The 20399-nt window shown below is 33.0% G+C and overlaps 1 protein-coding gene and 1 pseudogene across 1 annotated transcript; one reads left to right on the forward strand and one right to left on the reverse strand.

Annotated features, from left to right (window-relative positions):
- Positions 1-1753: 1753 nt before the first annotated feature.
- LOC120201029 lies at positions 1754-4339 on the reverse strand. Its single transcript, XM_039201724.1, has 4 exons — positions 4232-4339; positions 2504-3017; positions 1845-2315; positions 1754-1797 (listed from the first exon to the last, which is right to left on the reverse strand). The coding sequence occupies exons 1-4, from the start codon at positions 4337-4339 to the stop codon at positions 1754-1756; spliced, it is 1137 nt and encodes a 378-aa protein (XP_039057655.1).
- A 5372-nt stretch (positions 4340-9711) lies between these two features.
- On the forward strand, positions 9712-14334 carry LOC120201051 (annotated as a pseudogene).
- Positions 14335-20399: the final 6065 nt, after the last annotated feature.

Consider the following 20399-nt stretch of genomic DNA (forward strand, 5'->3'; position numbering starts at 1 on the left):
TGTTTTGCAATGTTATTTCATGTCACCTGGAAATGTTCCCAGTGCGCTGGCATCAATCACACGCTTTGAAAAACTCATGTGCATCCTTGAAAAGTGAAGGTAAAAAAAAGCCTGATTAGAGGACCTTAGCAGCATCCTCATACCTCCGAAATAGTTTCCACAAGGGGCTGTGTGGCAATGGTGTAGAATGTCTATTTGCTCATCTTCAAAGGCACAATGTCGAATTATTTGATCGACACATTGTTTGAATAAATATGGCTCGTCCCAAAAGTAGAATTTGTCATTATGCTTGAACTTCTTCTGCCCTGGTTTTTCAATTCATAAGGAAAAATACCACTAACAAGAAAATTGACTATGTCAGCGTACCACAGAATTGTCGTGGCATATAAAATTTTCTTATCAGGGAATCCTTATTGAATATCTAAAATGTCATGGCATTCAGAATTGTTCTCTAGCCTAGATAAATGATCTGCAACCTAGTTTTCAGTACCTTTTCTATCTATCACCTCTAAGTCAAATTCTTGCAGTAGTAATATCCACCTAATGAGTCTAGGCTTGGAATCTTTCTTGTTCACTAAGTATTTTATAGCTGAGTGATCAGTGTGAACAATAACTTTGGTGCCTATCAAGTATAACCTAAACTTGTAAAATGCAAATATCACAGCAAGTAATTCCTTCTCAATGGTAGTATAATTCAGTTGTGCTTTATTCAATGTACAAGTAGCATAATATATAACATGGAAAATTTTACCTCTGAGTTACCCAAGCACAACTCCCACGTTAAAATCACTCACATCACACATTAGATCAAATGGTGACGTCTAATCGGGGGAAATATCGATGGGTGCAGAGATAAGTCTTTGTTTCAACTCGGTTAATGTGCCATGACAATTTTTATCGAACACGAAGGGCTAATTTTGTTGAACATGGTATATAAGGGCTTGGATATCGTGGAGAAGTCCTTGATGAATCTTTTATAGAATCCAACATGTCCAAGGAAATTCCTAATGCCCTTGACAGATGTTGGTAGGGGTAGCTTCTCGATTACCTTGATTTTGGCTTTATCCACTTCAATGCCCTTATGAGAGATCTTATGGCCTAGCACAATGCCTTCGATTCCATGAAGTGACATTTTTCCCAATTCAACATGAGGTTGACCTCCTCACATTGCTTGAGTACATTTTCTAAATTGTCGAGGCATTTCTCAAAGTCATCTCCAGAAACGGAGAATTCATCCATAAAGATTTCTATAAAATCCTCAACCATTTCAGAAAATATAGCTTGCATGCAGCGTTGAAAGGTTGTTGGGGCATTACAGATTCCAAAAGGCATCCTTCAGAAAACTTAAGTGTCATAGGGACACGTGAACGTAGTCTTCTCCTAGTCCTCTGGTGCGATGAAAATTTGATTGTACCCCAAATAGTCATCCAAAAAGCAATAAAATGCCTTGTCTTCCAATAGATCCAGCATTTAATCAATGAAGGGCAAAGGGAAGTGGTCATTCTTGGTAGCCTTATTTAGTTTACGGTAGTCCATGCATATCCTCCATCTGATGACAGTGCGTATTGGCAACAACTCATTGTCCTCGCTAGTCACTACGGTCGTGCTTCCATACTTTGGCACACATTGGATGAGACTCACCCAAGAACTATTAGAGATGGGGTAAATCATTCTAGCATCAAGCCATTTGAGGATTTCTTTCATCATAACTTTCTTCATGATTGGGTTTAATCTTTTTTGTGGTTCTATGGATTTACCATGACATTCTTCCAATAGGATCTTGTGCATGTACTTGGGCTTAGGAGGAACAAACTCATCGAAATCAAGAGGTTCAAAATGTGTACCTAGGCTAGCTATGAGAAAGCTAGCCCGCTGTACCTCCAAAGAAAAGTCATTTGGCTCATCGACACTTTCTTCTTCAATAAGCCTCTCATAATTTTCCAACTGAATGAAATTGTCATGGTAAAATTGATCAACTTCTCCTGCTATCAATGAATCCGCTTCGAAAATGCTCTGGCGTTCTTCAGATTCATCCATGTACTTGAGAGTATGTAAAACATTAACAGTGACACATTGGTCAGCCACTCTCATGGTGAGCTCACCCTTCTCACAGTCGATAAGAATACGCCCGGTAGTTAGGAAGGGTCTCCCCAAGATTATGGGTGTCATGGCATCAACCTCGCAATCCAGTATAAGAAAGTCAACTGGAAACACAAATTTTTCCACCTTTACAATGACATCCTCGACTCGCCCCTCGGGACGAAAGTGGGAACGATCAGCTAGTTGCAAGATAACATAGGTGGGTTTTGTATTTTCTATTCCAAGCTTCACGAAGATTGACTTAGGCATTAAGTTCATGCTTGAGCCAAGGTCACATAGTGCATTCCCAATATATTTTTTTCCTATTGAACATGGAATGATAAAGCTGCCTGGATCTTATCTTTTTGGTGGTAACTTGCTTAAGGCAGAGCAGTACACTTTTTCCGTGGCAACTATCTCGTACTTCTCAGCTTTTCTTTTCTTGGTAACAATCTCTTTGAGGAATTTAACATATTCAACATTTTCTCTATAGCTTCAAGAAAATGAACATTGATGTGGAGTTGGTCCAGAATGTCGACAAACTTCTTGAATCGAATGTCATCATTATGGTTCTTTAGTCTTTGTGGGAAAGGAGGTGGGGGTCTAACTTCCTTCAATAAAGGGATAGGAACATCATTTGTCGTGGAATTTTTGTTTACTCCCTCAGTTGCTTTACTAGATGAACCCTCATCCTTATTGTCTTCCACTTGCGTCTCTTCTGGCATTTCACGTTTAGCTTGCACGGTTATAGGGGGTAAATCATTCTTCGATCTTCCCCTAAACTTATCTTGTACATTGATTTGGGTGCCACTCCGTAGAGTGAGTACACTGCATTGCTCCTTTCCATGAGGTTTAGTGACTTCAGTGTTACTCGACAAACGACCTGGTTGACGCTCTTGTAATATCGCGATAATTTGACCAACTTGACTCTCCAACACCTTCAAAGATGAGTTACGGTTTTGAAGCAAAACTCCTTGGTTTTTTATGGAGGTCGCAAGGTTTTACAGTATGGTCTTCGTGGTTGCTATAAAATCTTGTATTGTGGCCTCCAAAGAACTTGTGTTGGATAAAGATGACATTCCCTTGTTAGAATTATGCCATGGCATATTCGTTTGAAAACCTTGGGAGTCATTGAAATTCTGCTGCCGAACATGCTAACTAGCATTACTGGTTCCTTGATTTCCCCATGAGAAGTTTGGATGTTGACGCCATCCAAGATTATAGGTGTTAGAATATGAGTTGTTGTTGCCTCGATTGTAGTTTCCTACATAGTTGATAGATTCCTGATTGGTCGGGCACTCGATCTCATGGTGATTGCCATGGCATAATAAACATGCTGAATTGGTTGCCTTCACTTCTTTCACCTCACTTGGTCTTTGCAAATTCTTTAACATATTGGTTATAACAGCAAGTTAGGTGGACACAAAATCCTTAGTATCCAACTCAAATGCCCCATGTGATTTTCGCCCAATTCCAAGCCTTGTAGGTAGGAATTGATAATCATTGTTAACAATCCTATCCAGAATGTCGAATGCCTCTGCACGTGATTTATCGAGCAATTTTCCATTTGTCGAGGCATCTAGCATCATCCTCGTGGGCGTATTTACTCCATTATAGAACATTACCACTTGAGTCTAATCTTGAAGACCATGATTTGAGCATTTGCGAAACAATTCTTTATACCGATCCCAACGTTCATATATTGATTCATCATCATCTTGACGAAAAGAAATGATATCGTTCCTTAGTTGGGTGTTCATGTTCGACGAATTGTATCAGAACAAAAAACTTTTACACAGATTAGTCTAAGACTCCATCGAAACCGCTGGAACACCACTTAACCAAGCCCTTTCTCGGTCACGCAGAGAATATGGAAATATCTTTAACTTTAATACATCTTCGTGCACTCCTTGTTGTCAGAAAAAATATCACACGCCCAAGAAGTTACGAATATGTTGTATAACATCTTTATTTAGCATATTGAACATGACAAGTTTGAGCTCAAAATGGGCTGCCTGAATCTCGGGTGCCATAATTCCTGGATTTAAGTCATCCAAGATAAGATTTAAGTGATCACGAATGACACAAGGCCTAGCTGCATTCCCAGTATTTGAAATTGCCTCGGTATTTGGATCGTCCTCTGGACCAATACCTTGATATCTAATTTGATATATGTTTGCATGTTGAGCACATTTTCTTTACCTAAAAGCCTCTCAATCTCAAGTTCAATTGGTTCTAATGGCTCGTTAGAGTGTCTCATGGTCATACATCAAGAAAAACCTGAAAAATACAAGGAAAATAACAAGTAAAACTATATATAAAAAATAAAAAAAAGTAAAATAAAAATGCTATGAAAAACTAATTAACTTCCAGTTGTCAATCCCCGACAACGGCGTCAAAAACTTGTCCGTGATTTGTGACTATTAAATATGGTCGTGAAAATATGTGCAAGTATACACAATTGAACAAGTAATACAGTGATGAGTGAGTATCGTATCCACAGGGATTGGAGGAAATTTATATGTTCAATCAAAGTAATTATTTACTTTACCTAAATATAGTTAGTAATGGTATATACAAATGAGAATGATATGGCAAAATGAAATGGATGTTGGTGGGAATAGAACGACGGTGTAATATAATATGGTAGCAAATGGAGATGTCGTGGCAAAGTAGATGTAAATGTCTTGGCAAAACTAAATTGAGTGTAGTTGAATCAATTGAAAATGTAAAGGCAAACGAAATGCATACACTATATTTGATTAAAATGACTTTAGAATCCTCACACAACAAGCTACTATGGGAATGAATGATAGGAGTCACTTAGGAAACTTAAGTCTAACTTCTCATGATGGTCTTACTTATATACCTTAGTTTCCGATAGAGTTTACTAAAGGTGACCTATGCTATCTCTAGTCAAGGTACTCGATAAGTTGATGATGCCATGACAATATCTCTTGGCTTTAGTAGGTGCAGAGATTCTATTGGTTCAAATAACATAATATGTCACGACAATACACTCAGCGTCAGCACGAGCATCTAACCTCTCCACCTTTTAGTCGATTGAAATCCTAGCCTTATGTCTAAGGTTGGATTATGTCTAGTTATTATCTAGAAACCCTTGCTTATGTGGATTTCCCTAGTTTCTCTTAACACTAAAGATATGTTACTTAGTCATTCTCTCGAACACTAAGTATTCTCCTAAAGAATGACTACTCTCATAGCTCCTACAACCTTAAGGCATTAAGTATTATAAGCAAAACAAATACCATCATACAAAAATAACCATCCGTTAAAATAAAACTTAAGTATCCATAAGGAACTCCCACCAAATAAGACTAGTTCATGGTGGGGTTCGAATAATCCAAGCAACAAGGCATGAAATTAATCCATTCCATACAACCCAACTAAGATAAATGAAAGCAAACAACAAAGGGGTGGAGGAAAAGCCTTCGACGTGCACTACCGGAGCTCCCCTCGACCACCACGAACTGGCCCAGCTCGCTAGCTCCTCACGGACGCCTAGCTTGCCACTCCCTTTAGCTTGTTAATGGAGGAATACCACGGAAAAAACAAATGACAGAAAAATGAGAGACTTTTTTTTTTCTTTTTGAAATTAAGCTCAAAACGGTGTGTAAAAGTCTCTTTAAATCTGGTGGCTTCATCTCCTATTTATAGTGGGGAATAAACCTAGGAATTTGTGTTAAAATTCCTAGGATAACCCGAGCTGGTTTCTTTCACGTGAGGGGTGAGGCATGTGCAGCGGTGGTCCCCTCCTAGGCAGCTTGCAGCTAGGCATACGCGGTGACAGGATCAGCCGACCCAGGTGGCAGATGTTCCCTCTTAGGTGTCAGATGTTCCCTCTTAGGTATCTTGCAGCTGAAGACGCGTGAAGACAGGGACAAATGGCTCTTAAAAATATTTCTTTTCTTTTTCGCTTCCGAAATGCCGTCCGAGTTGGCATTTGTATTCTGCTCAGCATATCATGGCAATTCTCCTCACTTATCCTTCTCCCAAATTCTGCACATCATTAGACAAAACACCTTCCCCATAACGCAACACCGTTTACAAAATAAAATGCCACGAAAAATATATTTTCACCACATGCAACTCTATGCTCCTAAATGCATCTATATTAACCTATATGAACTCTTAGAGAGTCAATAACTTAAGTGAAAAGACCCTAGATATAATCTTTTTACGGAGTTATCAGTGACCAATAATCAATGATGATGATCAAAGTAAAAGAAAAATATAATAATGAAATCATCATGTTATTAATGGTTTAACTGGATAATAAAAAACAATTTGTAAAATTTAGTTATGAAATTATTTTTTTATAATTTAAAGACCAAAATGAGGTAAAACCTAAAATTCAATGACTAATGATATAATTTAGCCTTGAAAAATTAAACCGTTATCTAATCCGGGTGGACCAGATGATATCTTTAGTTGGTTGGAATGAGGGATCACATGGAATTAGGATTTAGCTTTTATCCATTACCCATAGGAATGTAATCACTTTGTGCTATCTTCCACTCATCATTGCAACCATAGGCCCCCTTCCATTGCTTTTGTCTTCAAAATTATTTCCTTCTATTTTCATAAAATATATTAAAAGTGCGTGAGAAAAAAAATAATAATGTTTGTTTAAATGATAAGCAGTTTGATATAATTTAAGTAGGTCTTAAGTTGAGTTATTGTGTAAGTAAAAAATCCCGCTGAGAGACTCACCCACCAAAGCCAGATGTACGACTCAGATTAATCAGGGCGAAACTTAAGAACCAAAAGGGCAACCAAAAAAATAATTTCTTTTTTATTTTGTAATACTTATTTATATATTTTATTATGTCAGTCAAATTTTATAATTTTACGTATAATATTCTGATTATAAGGCGTTATTTTGTTGAATTATTTAAGTTTTAAAAATTATAAAATGGTCTCTCAAATATAAGACATTGTTTTGTTTAGTCTCTCGACTATTAAAAGTAATAAAATAATTATATACTATTCATATGTTTTAAACTCGTTTTTTCGTAAATTATAGAATGAAAAAGTAGACAAATAAAACGTAATTTTAAACGACGAATTGAAATTGAGCCATTTAGGATTATAGTTTTTTTTATATTTTAATTTTGTTATGAAAAATTATGAATATGTTTTTGCTAAAAAATTCTTGTATTAAATATTTATTAAATATTAGAACTATATATACAATTTATATTTTTAGTTATTTTTTTGTTTAAATAAATTAGGTGTATTGAATCAAAAATCTATAATATTAAGGGTCCGTTTGGTTCTAGAAAACATTTTTTGTTTTTGTTTTTAGAAAATGTTTTTCATTTTCAATTTTTTGAAAATTAGAAAACATGTTTGGTTAATATAAATGAAAACTTTGAATCAAAATAAAATTATTAAAAATTATTAAAAATTATTAAATAGTAATTAAAAAATAATTATTAGATAGCTAAATTAAACTACAATTATTAAAAAAGTTATTTCATAAATTTAATATGTGAGTTATACAAATATAAAACAATAAAGTTGATAAGAAATTTCACAATACAAGAATTGTTTTAGTTTATAATAAGAAAATAATATTGATGCATATTGGACATTAATTTAATTTTAAAAATAAACAAAAATATTATTGTAAGCAAGAGCACACAAGTATCATTAAAATAAAAAAATATGTTTAGTAGTAATTGAGGTCCTCAAACTTTTGGAAAAAAACTAGTGTAGTCCCTAAATGTTTTTTGCATTTAATGTGTCTCTTAAATTGAGGGAAAATTCAATTTAACCTTTTAACCAACAGAATTAAGGATTGATGCTCACAACGCTTACATGTCAATTCACGAAGCTTATATGGCAATATATAATATTGATGTTATAGTTCACGATGTTGTTATAATAGTACACGGTGGATGATTATGTGATAAATGAGTTTAATTGCTTTTTTTACTATGTTCGAGGGCATAATTGATTTTAAAAAAATAAGTTGAAGGACTTATTTAATTTTTCTTAAAAAAACAAGAAATTACTTAACTTTAAAATATAAAATATAAAAAATTATTAAGATATTCAATGCATTAAGTATATAAATTATTAAAAAAGTTTAGTTTAAAGTTCACTTTAAGTGTAAAATAAATTTAGGGAACATATTGGTTTTTTTATAAAAGTTTGAGGGTTTCAGATACCATCAAGTTAGAAAAATTTTTGTTAGAAGGATTTAAACTCATTTAAGTTAAGTTAAAAATCTAGATCTTATATATTTTTTATTTTTCAAAATAATTTTAATGCTGAAAATATCCTTTTTTATATTTTCATATTTTAACTTGGTTTTATTTTCATTTTTCAGATTTTTTTTCCTAATTTTATAATGAAAATAAAAATATCATATGTTTTTTAGAACCAAATGTACACTTTCAAACCTCCAATTTTGATACTAATACTTTGTATTTTTATGTAATCATGTTGAAATAAAAACAATTTATTAAATAAATGAAATTAAAATCAAACCCGATAGATCTAAATTAAAAGTAATAATTATGACATATATGAGTCTCATGAATTCGAGAAATTAAATTTTCGTATTTTATAAAATGAAAAAATTAATCAAATTAAACAAGACAAACAAATGATTTTGTGTAAGGGGATGAACATCTAAAATTTTAGGAAGGAAAGAATTCATTAAATTTAAGAGTGAAAATAAATTATTAATTAAAAATATAAATAAAATATTTAAAATATATACTAATTTAAAGTTTTCAGACTACCCACCCCTCAGTTTTTCTCTGAAGTTAACTGATATAGTTAGATGTTATTATTAATGTAATAGTTATTAAAGTAATAATTTACATATAAGAAATTAATAAAAATTACTAATTTAATAATTTAAATGTAAAAACTTAATTAAATAGGGTAACGTATACAAATAGTCTCCTGCATTATAAAATATTATTTTATTGAGTATTTTGACTATTAAAATTACAAAATAATCTTCGACTATAGGATATTGTTTTGCTGAGTCTTTCGATTATTAAAAGTTACAAAATGATCACCCGACTATTTATATATTCTAAATTCATGCTTTATTGTTAAAAAATTGACAACAATATGAGTTGAATGTTAACATACCGACTAAGATATAATAGTCATTTAAGATTTTGAGATCAAATTTTATCATATCTCAATCAACATGTTAATGTCCAACTCAGACTGTCAATTTTTTAACGAAAAATGACAAGTTTAAAACATATGAATAATCGCTAACTATTTTATAACTTTAATAATTTAATGACTCAATAAATTAACGTCTTATAGCCATAGGACTACTTTATAACTATTAATAGTTCAAAAATTTAATAAAACAACATCTTATAATCGAGAAATTATTCGTGTACTCTGCCTATAAACTTAATAATATGATTTTATATATTTTCTATCAAATATGTTACTTTTACAGTTTCCAGAACAGACAATTTTTTTTTAATTTTCTTAAAAGAGAAAATATAACTAGATTAAATTTAAAAGAGAATCATTGCAATCCCTCGACCCGAAGCTGAGGAAAGCATTTGCGTGCGATAGGCATCAATTAAAAGACGGTTTTTGCCGACAATTACATAACCCAAAAAAACCTCTTTTCATTATGATCTCTATACTTGTAAAGATAAATTAAAAAGAAAAAATCTTCAGTCTTTGTGTGTATATATTATAATATTTTATACGTAAAGGATTAAATCCAAAGGCCGGAGTCACCAGAACCATACTCAATTTCGTGTAAGTGTATCAATCTCTCGTTTCCTTTTTCTTTTTAATTCCAACTTTCTTTTAGTGAATTCGATTTTTTTTCTTCTCCTATTTTTTTTTATTTCATTTGTTAAGTTTTCTGCATTTTTAAATACATTTTTTGGGTAGAAAAATAGTAAAACTTTTCTTAGTGAGGTTTAAGAAATCTGGCTTTCTTTTGTTCTTGTAGAATTTTTATGTTGGATATGATTTTATCATATTTTAGGGATTTTTTTAAAGGCGGTTTGTTTGGATATAAGCTTCCTTCATGAATTATAGGAATGACCTTTTGCTCCTATTCCCCTTTCCCTTTAGAAGTTCAACCTTTTTTCTTTAATCTGTTTTAGGAAAATGAAAATGAAGGTGATTAGTATTTTTCTGGGTTTTTTTCCTATGAATTTTAGGATCCCTTTTGTTTCCATTAGTCTAATTTCTCTTTAGGTTTCCATGGGCATTTTTTATATTAACTTTTTGCTAATTTATTTGTCAAAAAAGAGAGAAAATAGTACTGATGACTGAGTAATTATGCAGCATATATCATGTCCAACCAGCATGGGGATGATTTCTATTACATGGATGAAGATTTCGTAGATGACGTGGAGGAAGACAACTATGGTCCAGCTGGTGGAGACGTGGATGCTGATGAATATGACATGGTGTGTTTTTCATTTTGGTGTTTTTTATCTATTCTATATGCGTTTGTTGTTAATTATTAATTATAGTTAATTTTATAATTTAATGATGAAATTCATCACGTTCATGCTACAATTTGAGCAGCTGACCAAGGTGACCGATACATCTTCTGCGCAAGCGCGGAAGGGGAAAGACATTCAGGGGATTCCGTGGGAAAGACTGAACGTAACTAGAGAAAAATATAGGCTGACAAGGCTTGAACAATATAAGAACTATGAGAATATACCAGCATCCGGTGATGCTGTTGACAAGGTTCATTTCTTTTTCCTATAATCCGTGAATGAACTAGTTTATTGTAAATTGAATAGCAATATTAAGCTTTGTGTGATTTGTATTTTTTGTTTCAGGAATGCAAACAGGTAGAAAAGGGTGGGAACTACTATGAATTCTTCTATAATACTAGATCGATTAAACCAACAATCCTCCATTTTCAGGTTTGTTATTGTTTATTGTCACTTAATTTCCTTTCTCCTTCTAGACAATGATTTAGCTTTAATCATTCAAAAGATTTCCTTTGTCAGTTGTGTGCACGGGCAACTATATAAAAGGACCTTGATTTTCTTCTTTGGTAATGGATATGTTATTCAGTAGTGTCATTTCTCATTTATGGATTCGGTTGATATTTATGCTTTTGAAATTGCAACTTTTTGTGTATCTGCATCTGCTCGGATGTGGCTATTTGTTTCTTTAACTTCTACTTCCCGTTTTTCTCTTGGTACCCATTACTTTTGTCATTGTACATGGTAATATTAAGATTAAGAATGCTTAAAGTAGGTCCTAGATTTGGGTTGAAAGTTATACGTCTCCAGTGTTTTCGACTTAAATAATCTGTTGTGAATGAATTTTACAGCTCAGAAACTTGGTTTGGGCTACCTCAAAGCATGATGTTTACCTTATGTCCAATTATTCGGTTATGCATTGGTCATCATTGTCGTGCAATCTCTCTGAGATCCTTAATTTTCTGGGCATGTGGCTCCTATTGAGGTATTACAACTATACTTATTAGCCTTTGTGCTTCTTATCTTTTACTTACAGTATGAATGGTTTTAATGAAAGTTTGTTATTGTAGTAATTTTACTCTACTGTATCTTCTAACTTCTATTGCTTTGCCTTGTAACTAGAAACATCCCGGAAGCTTATTAGAAGGTTTTACACAAACTCAAATAAGCACCCTAGCAGTCAAGGACAATTTTATGGTTGTGGGAGGCTTCCAAGGGGAACTTACTTTTAAGGTTAGTTAATATTTGCAGCCTTTTCCTATTTCTGTATGTGGTTATCTCTCTATGATTTTGAGGAGGCGTGATAGTTATGGTTGTTATGGTCAGAATCAGGTAGTATTGGGGCAAGATGTGCGTAGTTAATGATCTTTCTTTTAGGAACTTTTCATTTATGTTGCTTGGACTTGGGTGTGAGTCTCGAATGTCTGTCTCCGACATGGGTATGGTTAGATTTTTCTAAGTTTTTTTTATACATTTGAAGGATTCTCGGAGGTCTTATCCCGATACCCATGTGTCAAATGCAAGTTGGATATGAGATAAAAGAAAAATGGAGAGTCGGAGCAAAATAGCGTTTCATGGTTGCAATGGGTAGAAAAGGTAGGGTCTGTTTGTTTGAGAGAGATCATATAAAACTGGAATAGTGGTGAGTGTTACAATGTGAACCAGTTAGTATGCGGAGAGTGTGCAAGGGTCATACAACATCCTAGGATGTATGACATTCCGAGTAACCATCCAAGTGTTTCTTCTACAGATGAGATTATTCTTCATATGCGATGTGGATCCTGATAGAATATAAGAAATTGAATTATTGAAATTCCTAGAAATCAAAATGTTTGACATGTTTCTTGAAAGAACAACATAGATTGACCAGCATGCTTTAGTTCCTAAATGCTTTTTGTTGGTTCTTTTTCTATCGTGTATTTATTTGTTTCTGCATATTTTGGCTTTGCATGAACAGTACCGTCATTCTCGGCCGCCATTCCTTTTATATATAATATTGTACAATTTTATTTTCCTCTTTTTGCAGAACTTGAACAGAAAAGGAGTAGCCTTTTGTACCCGGATAACCTATGACGATAATGCAATTACAAATGCTATCGAGATATACGACAGCTTGAGGTAGCATGATAATTGCTGATTTTCTGTCTGACATAGAAAATGTATTGAATAAAATATAGATTGAACTTCGAAGCTATTTTGCAGGGGTGGAATTAATTTCATGGCCTCAAATAACGACTGTAGTTTGAGAGAATATGATACTGAGAGATTTCAACTTTTAAATAATTTCCGGTTCCCTTGGCCAGTAAATGTAAGCCCCTTGAGTTGAGGTTATGATGCCTAATTCTTAATTCAGTTCTTTCATAATCCTTCATGTTTTATCTTATATCTTATGATACTTGGATTCGGGTGCGACTGTTGGACATGGGTATGTCTAGTTTTTCTTGAAGTTGTTTCACTATTTGGAGAGTCATTGGAGGATCGTTTTTCAAAAATATATCCAATTCATGTTTGGACATGAGTGCTTCAAGAAAAAATGAAGAGTACATAGCTTATATTTACGTGAGTTTAATGGGAGGCAGTGGTCTAAAGGTAGTTGTATGTTCATATCATAAGTAGATGATTTCTTCATATAATGTAGAGAAGTTGTAAACTCAACTAGTTGGGTCTGCATTTCAATGACAATAGAGGATTGTAACTACATAAACCCAAAGCAACCCAGAATTATTTGTCATTCTCACGGATTATTTTAATTTTCCTTAACATGACTGAATATATTTTTTCTGATGCAGCATACATCCATCAGCCCCGATCAAAAGCTTATTGCTGTTGTTGGAGATCACATGGATGGGTTGCTTGTCAATGCACAAAATGGAAAGGTAAATAATAATTTTTAGTAGGGTAATGGTACTGCACGGGTGACTGGCTGAGCCCCGGCGCAGTAGTAAGTTTGCATGTAATGAGTTATGGATTCAAATCTGGGAGATGGCCTCCCTGAAAGCAGAACTGAGGTTGATTACATTTGATTCTTGCACTGTCCAGTCAAATTGATTGAATCTGGAAGTGGTGCTTGGTTCAATATGATATATATTAGAGGAAGAGCATTGAGAACTGATAAAAAAAATTGGTTAAATGGATAAAGAAACTAGTAAAATAGTAAAAAATTGGGGAAAACTTGGGTTCAAGCTGCTTTTTTAATTTGAAAAATATATTTTATGAAATACAATTTGAACATCTAAATCTCGGATATATATTCAAAATCATTCCATTTACTATGTATATTTTTATTCAGAACGATTAGTTCTATTGAAACTGGATCACGATTTCTGTGGTTGCAGACAATAGCCACGGCGGTAGGTCATCGAGATTACTCGTTCGCATCTGCATGGCATCCTGAGGGATTCATATTTGCCACTGGAAATCAAGACAAGACCTGTCGAGTGTGGGACATAAGAAACCTCTCTATGCCAGTTGCGACTCTCAAAGGAAACTTAGGTGCGGTGCGGTCACTCCGGTTTTCATCCGACGGGCAGTTCATGGTAGTTGCTGAACCAGCGGATTTCGTCCATGTTTATAATACGAGGTCGGGTTTCCAGGAACGACAAGAGATCGACTTCTTTGGTGAGATTTCGGGGGTATCGTTGAGTCCAGATGATGAGAGTCTGTATATAGGAATATGGGACAGAACTTATGCTAGTTTGTTGCAGTATAACAAAAGACACGCATATGGCTACTTGGATTCTTACATGTGATTATGTCGTTTATGATGATGTATGTTGGATGATTAATGTTTAAATCAGTGTGTGCTCTAGTTTTGTAATAATTCATGTGTTTGTTGGTATAAAATAGTATAGATTTTGCTTGATGGATTAAAATCATTTCATAGTTTTAATAAATCCATTTGAATGATAGAAAGCTTAATTATAGGCAGAATTGCTTCTATCCCAGGTACTACAATCCCACCTCATAGGCCCCATATTCTATGTTGCTCTGGTTCTTCCAAGTGCTCTCTAACATATGGGTATGAGGATATGATCATATCACTCATGCCATCATTCAACACTCACATCTGAGTCGGAGTAACAGTCGGATTGTGGTTCTTATCGGATAGCTTTGGTTTGTGAAACCATGGACCCAAATTGCCATGTAAAATAGAAAGACGGGCATGAAGAAGAAAGGGAGGGGCATTTGACAGTGAAATGCATGTTACTTGGACTCGGGTGCAAGCGTCGAATACAGATTATATGAAGAGTCATATCTCCCTGCCATGTCTAAATATGTGTCGAACATTGTGGTTGGTTTCAGGTATTAGCAATGTGAAAAATGAAACAATTGGCTGGTAAGAGGACAATTATATACATTATATGAAAATATGCAACATAATAACGCTTTATAGCAACCGAAAATAATAAATCAATGAAGCATGCCTCACGTGTATCATAGAATGTCTAAGCAACACACCTGATACCACATTGCAGTAACTATTGTTTGAAAATCTTAGTTACCTGTAGATCAAGAAGCAAATTCAGGTTGAAAAACTTCATCCAAAACCAATGCTATTAGATCAGCGTCAGAGACTATGGAAAACCAGTAAATAAGATAAGCACAAGATGATAAAAAACAAACAACAGAAATGATGCATTTATACTTGAGTTTTCAAACAACCTTTGCTTTTCCCTTTTTAAGAATCAATATATGGTAGAACCCAACCAAAACATAGAGGGAACTTACAAAAATAGGGGGGAAATTATAACATACATGAGTTCTTTCTTTTTCTTTATCTTTGTGATCGGTGGCGGCAATAACTTTGGTTCTGGTCATCGATTGTATGTATTCATTGTTTTTCTTTTATTTTATTAAATCGAATCTTTGTTTTTAAATTTTTAATAATTCTACCTTTATGACACGTTTTTTGTCGTTTTACCGTTGTTTTCGTTTATTCCTTTTCTTAAGGTTAGATTTGACATCGCCACGACTGATCAAGATAAAACTTATTTATTATCATGTTGATATTCCTTGCTTTGAACTCTCATATTAGATTTGGATACGTCATTTGCGTTTCGTGAATAATTTTTTCTATCCCTCGACTCTGATTTGCGGTTTATCAGTAGCCTTTTAATGGCTTGCTTCTCTTTTGTGGTTTGTTTGTCATGCAGTTAGATCTGTTTGTATATACCTTTTGCTTGATTTTATTTGGTTAGATTTTTAACCTTTTTATTGTATGGTCATTGAGTGTTAAGTGACTAATTTTTTGTGTTAATGATTATAAAAAAATATATTTATTATGTATTTAATTTACGATTATGATTGTAACATTCATTATAATTTGGATTTTTTTTATTTTTAATAAAACTAAATGTTAAAAAAACTTATAAAATGGGGGATATTTAGAATTGAGTATCCATATTTTGGGTACTTAAGATGCGAGTATAAATCTGTTGGGTAGTTAGAAAAGTGAACTGTGCTCCGACTTGTGAAAATTGGGAACCAAAATAAATGGGGTTGGTAGGGTACCCGGGAAAAATTGGTATATTTTTTTTGAATAATTTTTATTTTAGAGGAGGGGAAGAAGAATTTTACTCTTAATGAGTATTAAATGTATAATTTAAAAGAGAGAAGAATAATCAATTGAGAACTTTTAATTATTTACTCTATATATTGTTGACATCATCGTACTTTTATATGGGCAAATGGATAAGTATATAAAAATTTATAAATTATACAAAACATTCAATAATACTAGTGGACATGCGGTTTGCACTTTCTAGAACTAGTCAAATAATAAATACAAATATTTAATGCTTAGGAGTATCCACTTTCCCATTTCCCTAAATTGTCACCTAAAAGCTAAGTGAAAAATTCAATGTACAAATATAAAACCTAAAATTCCAAACATAAAATTGTAGAATGCAAATTGAGGGGAAAAAACCTACTAATACTTTGTCTGAAACTGGGTAAGGTAATTGTTAAACCATATTTTATAATATTTTGATATAACAAATTAAGAACAAAATATCTTTGAACTCAATTGAATTTGTTCAAAGTTTTAAAAAATAATTCAAAGTTCACTAAATAAGAATTTGAACTCAAAATAATTTTTTGGTAAGTAGTACTGATATTGTTCTTACAATATCGATACTATTATTACAATATCGATACTGCATGAATAATATCGATACTGTTCATATGGTACCGATACCATAGGTAAGAGAAGTATCGATATTCTCTTAATAGTATCGGTTCTACATGTTATTTTCAATCGTGTTCAAATTATAGAATATAAAATTGGTACCGATACTCTAAGGAGTATCGATACTACTTTACATCGATACTACAAATCCTAGTATTAATACTGCCCTTTCCCAATGGTCGAATAACAACTAGATTTTTAAATATAACAAAGGAAGTACAAATACTATTAAAGGCAATATTGATATTTTCTGTGTGGTGTTGGGCAATTTTGTTTTGCAACAATTAAGTCTCAATCGGCTCCAAATCATCCCTAATGGTTAGAAACGGTCACAAGCTCATTCGAACATATAAAAACAACACAAAAATACTTGAAGAATGTTACAACACTTATCCAAACTATAGAGATCAAGAGAAAAACCCTTTCACTCTTATTTTCCTTTTTCTCTTGTACATAAGTGTTTGAGCTTAATTGTATATCTTTAGGAATCTTTCTTGTGAGCTTAAATTTTGTAAACACATACCTTGTGAGATTTTTCTTATTTACATCTTTTATTATTTGTAAAAGAGGAGTAGTTATATCTTAGCATTTGAAAAGATAAAGATTATAAATGTTACTCTTGAGCCTAGAAAAAGAAAGAATATATTAGTGAATTTGTTAGAAAATCTTTAATAAGATAATAGATGTAGACTTGTTTTATAAGTTAAACTAATATAAATCGTTGCGTAAATTATCTATCCTTTTACTTTCATATCCAAAAATTTCAAAAGTCCAATTCATTCTCTTTTGATTCTTTTTCGATTGTTGTTTAGAGATTCTACGGTCCTAACAATATTTGACCCATAAATATTGTGGCCATTATAAGACTTGTATACATGTACCATTTAACGGGTCGGGTACCCAACATGTAGCATTCACTTTTTTTTTGTTGAAAAAAATACCAGATTTTTTAATGAAGCACGTCACGAGTTCGACAAATTACATAACCCAAATTTTTTTATTAGAATTAAATAGAACTAATAGTTTTAGCTTGACGAGTTAAAAAAACTATTTCTTTATCTTTGAGATATTTATTATTATTTTATTATAATTTTTATTTTAAAAAAATTAAAAAGAATCCGTCAGGTTAGAATGAGAAATTCCACTTAAAGCAATCGTTGCGTTTGAAATATTTGATAGATTGAGTATTTATTTTTTCTAATTTAAGGAAACTCATCATTTTAACATTACGATTTTAAAAAAAGATAAATTAATATTTTAATTTTATTATCTCTTATTTTATTCACTACACTTTTAAATTTTTTAATTTAATTACTGAACTTTATACATTTGTCAACCGTTTTTTATTTAACAATTGAATGACATGGCATTTTAAATTAGTTTTTATTACTTGTTTGACATTTCAACCTTTCAGTTGACATATTTTTTTCTTTCTTTTATTTCTTTTCTTCTCCTCTTTATTTAAACATTATCTTCTGTAACATAACTAAACTATCATTTTTAACTCACACCAAAACACCAAACTCAATCAATTTCATTATAAGAAATCAATGGAAGAAGAAAAAATAGAAAGAGAAGATGAAAAAAACCATAGCCATGGAATTTGCATACTCGACCATATTTTTAAATCAATGGTTTCGACCAATAAGCCCATTCGCATTATCCCCTCAATAAAGATCATCTTTAAGCTCTTTAGCATCTTTGTCCTCTTTTCTTGTAATAGCACCGTTTTTTTGGATAACTCTGTTCATTCCGGTCTGCAAACATTTTTCCCAGATATCTTGATCCATATTTGAAGTTATGGCAACAATCAATGGCCAACTCGAAACTTATAAATTCTTGTCGCGATTTCGAATCCATCAAACTCGGGCATCTGAAGCTCCGAAATGATGATCTGGAATGGAGATGTGATTGACCCAATAGTACTCAAGCATTCGAATCTGGATGGCACAACAGAAACAATCCATCACAACTTCTCAAGAAGCTTTCCAGTCACAGTACGTTCTTCTTATCATCAACAACAAGTAAAACGTTCGAGCCCCTGAAACAGATTTAGTGTGGCTGGTATGAGGAGTCTTCGGACTCGGTAATTATACTGATGGATGAATGGATTTAAAACCTGATAACAAGTGTCATGCTTTTAGCAGAACCTTTGCTATTTTGTCGCTTTCATTATCACCTCTCATAAACAAAACCATCAAGCCTCAGCCTCCCCCCCACCCCAGAAATTTAAGGAATGAATGATTACTAAGTTTGAAGGGGCAAGAAGATAAGAGGGGCTTCGATTTTTATATACCTGGCGGTGGTTCAAGCGATGGAGGAGGAGAGATGAACGATTATGATAAGAAGTGGAGCAAGGTTGGTTACACATGTGGTGCATAAGATAACGACGATGATTAGTTCTATAATGCTAAGATTCTGGTCGATCTCTTCAAAACCGATTTCCGGCGAGTCAGGATCCAATGGGGCTCAAATTATAACAAAAGCTTGTTGCTTTGTATGACGAGAGGTAAAAGAAAGTACGATCCATCTTATATATCTAACTTGAACTTCAACAATCGTTGGGTTGATCACATGAAATTGGAAAGGTCTCTTCTACAGCGTGGATCTTCCACCATCCATTGTTGAAATATTTCTCGCATCGTTTATCACAGCCACGACCATCGCCGAAGTTTGAGGAAGCGAAAAAGGGAAGGATTATAGGAGAAATAAGTGTGTGGTAAGAGAATGAACTTTTTCAGCGTTCAAAGGAGAGGAAAAGAGTACTGTTGCGGAGATAGTTGTTGAGGAGATGGTGAGATTGTGAAGAAGGGGACTGACTGTGGTGGCAAAAGAAAATGGGTCAAAAGTGTGCTGGGAGATGGAAAGGTAAGATAGGGGAGGTTTGGGAGGCGGACTAATATACAGTTAAAAAATGGAGTAATTGATTAAATAGGTGTCTGGTTAAAAACGTTATCAGAAATGTTATATGTTTTCATCGGAAATATTATTTGTGTTGGTAATAATAATTGTAATAATTGAGAATATTATCGTCGTATGTAAAATGTGCAAAAAAAAAATTGACTTTAACCTAATCAATTAATTACTGGAAACATTATAATCATAATAACATAACAAGTACACTTATATAACGTAATATGTAGTGTCTTTTTAAAGATGATGAGACCTTAAAATTCGACGATAACAAAATAAGTTAATTACTTGATTTGTTATCAATATTATCAACATATTAGGTAGCGCCTAAAATATTACTAAAGTTTAAGCTGACAGAGCCTTAGAAATCCGACTATAACAAAATAGGTTAATTACTGAAAATATTATCAACCATAGTAACATAACAAGTAACACTTATTTAATGTAATAGATAGCGTATGTTTGAAGCAGATGGGGTTTTAGAAATCCGATGATAACAAAATAGGTTAATTACTTGATTTGTTATCAATATTATCAACGTATTAGGTAGTGCCTAAAATGTTACCAAAGTTTAAGCTGATGGAGCCTTAGAAATCCGACGATAACAAAATAAGTTAATTACTGGAAACATTATCAACCATAATAACATAACAAGTAGAGCTTATTTAATGTAATAGGTAGCACTTGTTTAAAGCCGATGGGGCCTTAGAAATCCGACGATAACAAAATAGATTAATTAC

Source organism: Hibiscus syriacus, unplaced genomic scaffold, assembly GCF_006381635.1.
Source record: "Hibiscus syriacus cultivar Baekdansim isolate YM2019G1 unplaced genomic scaffold, ASM638163v2 tig00006753_pilon, whole genome shotgun sequence".
In the NCBI taxonomy this organism is placed as follows: Eukaryota; Viridiplantae; Streptophyta; class Magnoliopsida; order Malvales; family Malvaceae; genus Hibiscus; species Hibiscus syriacus.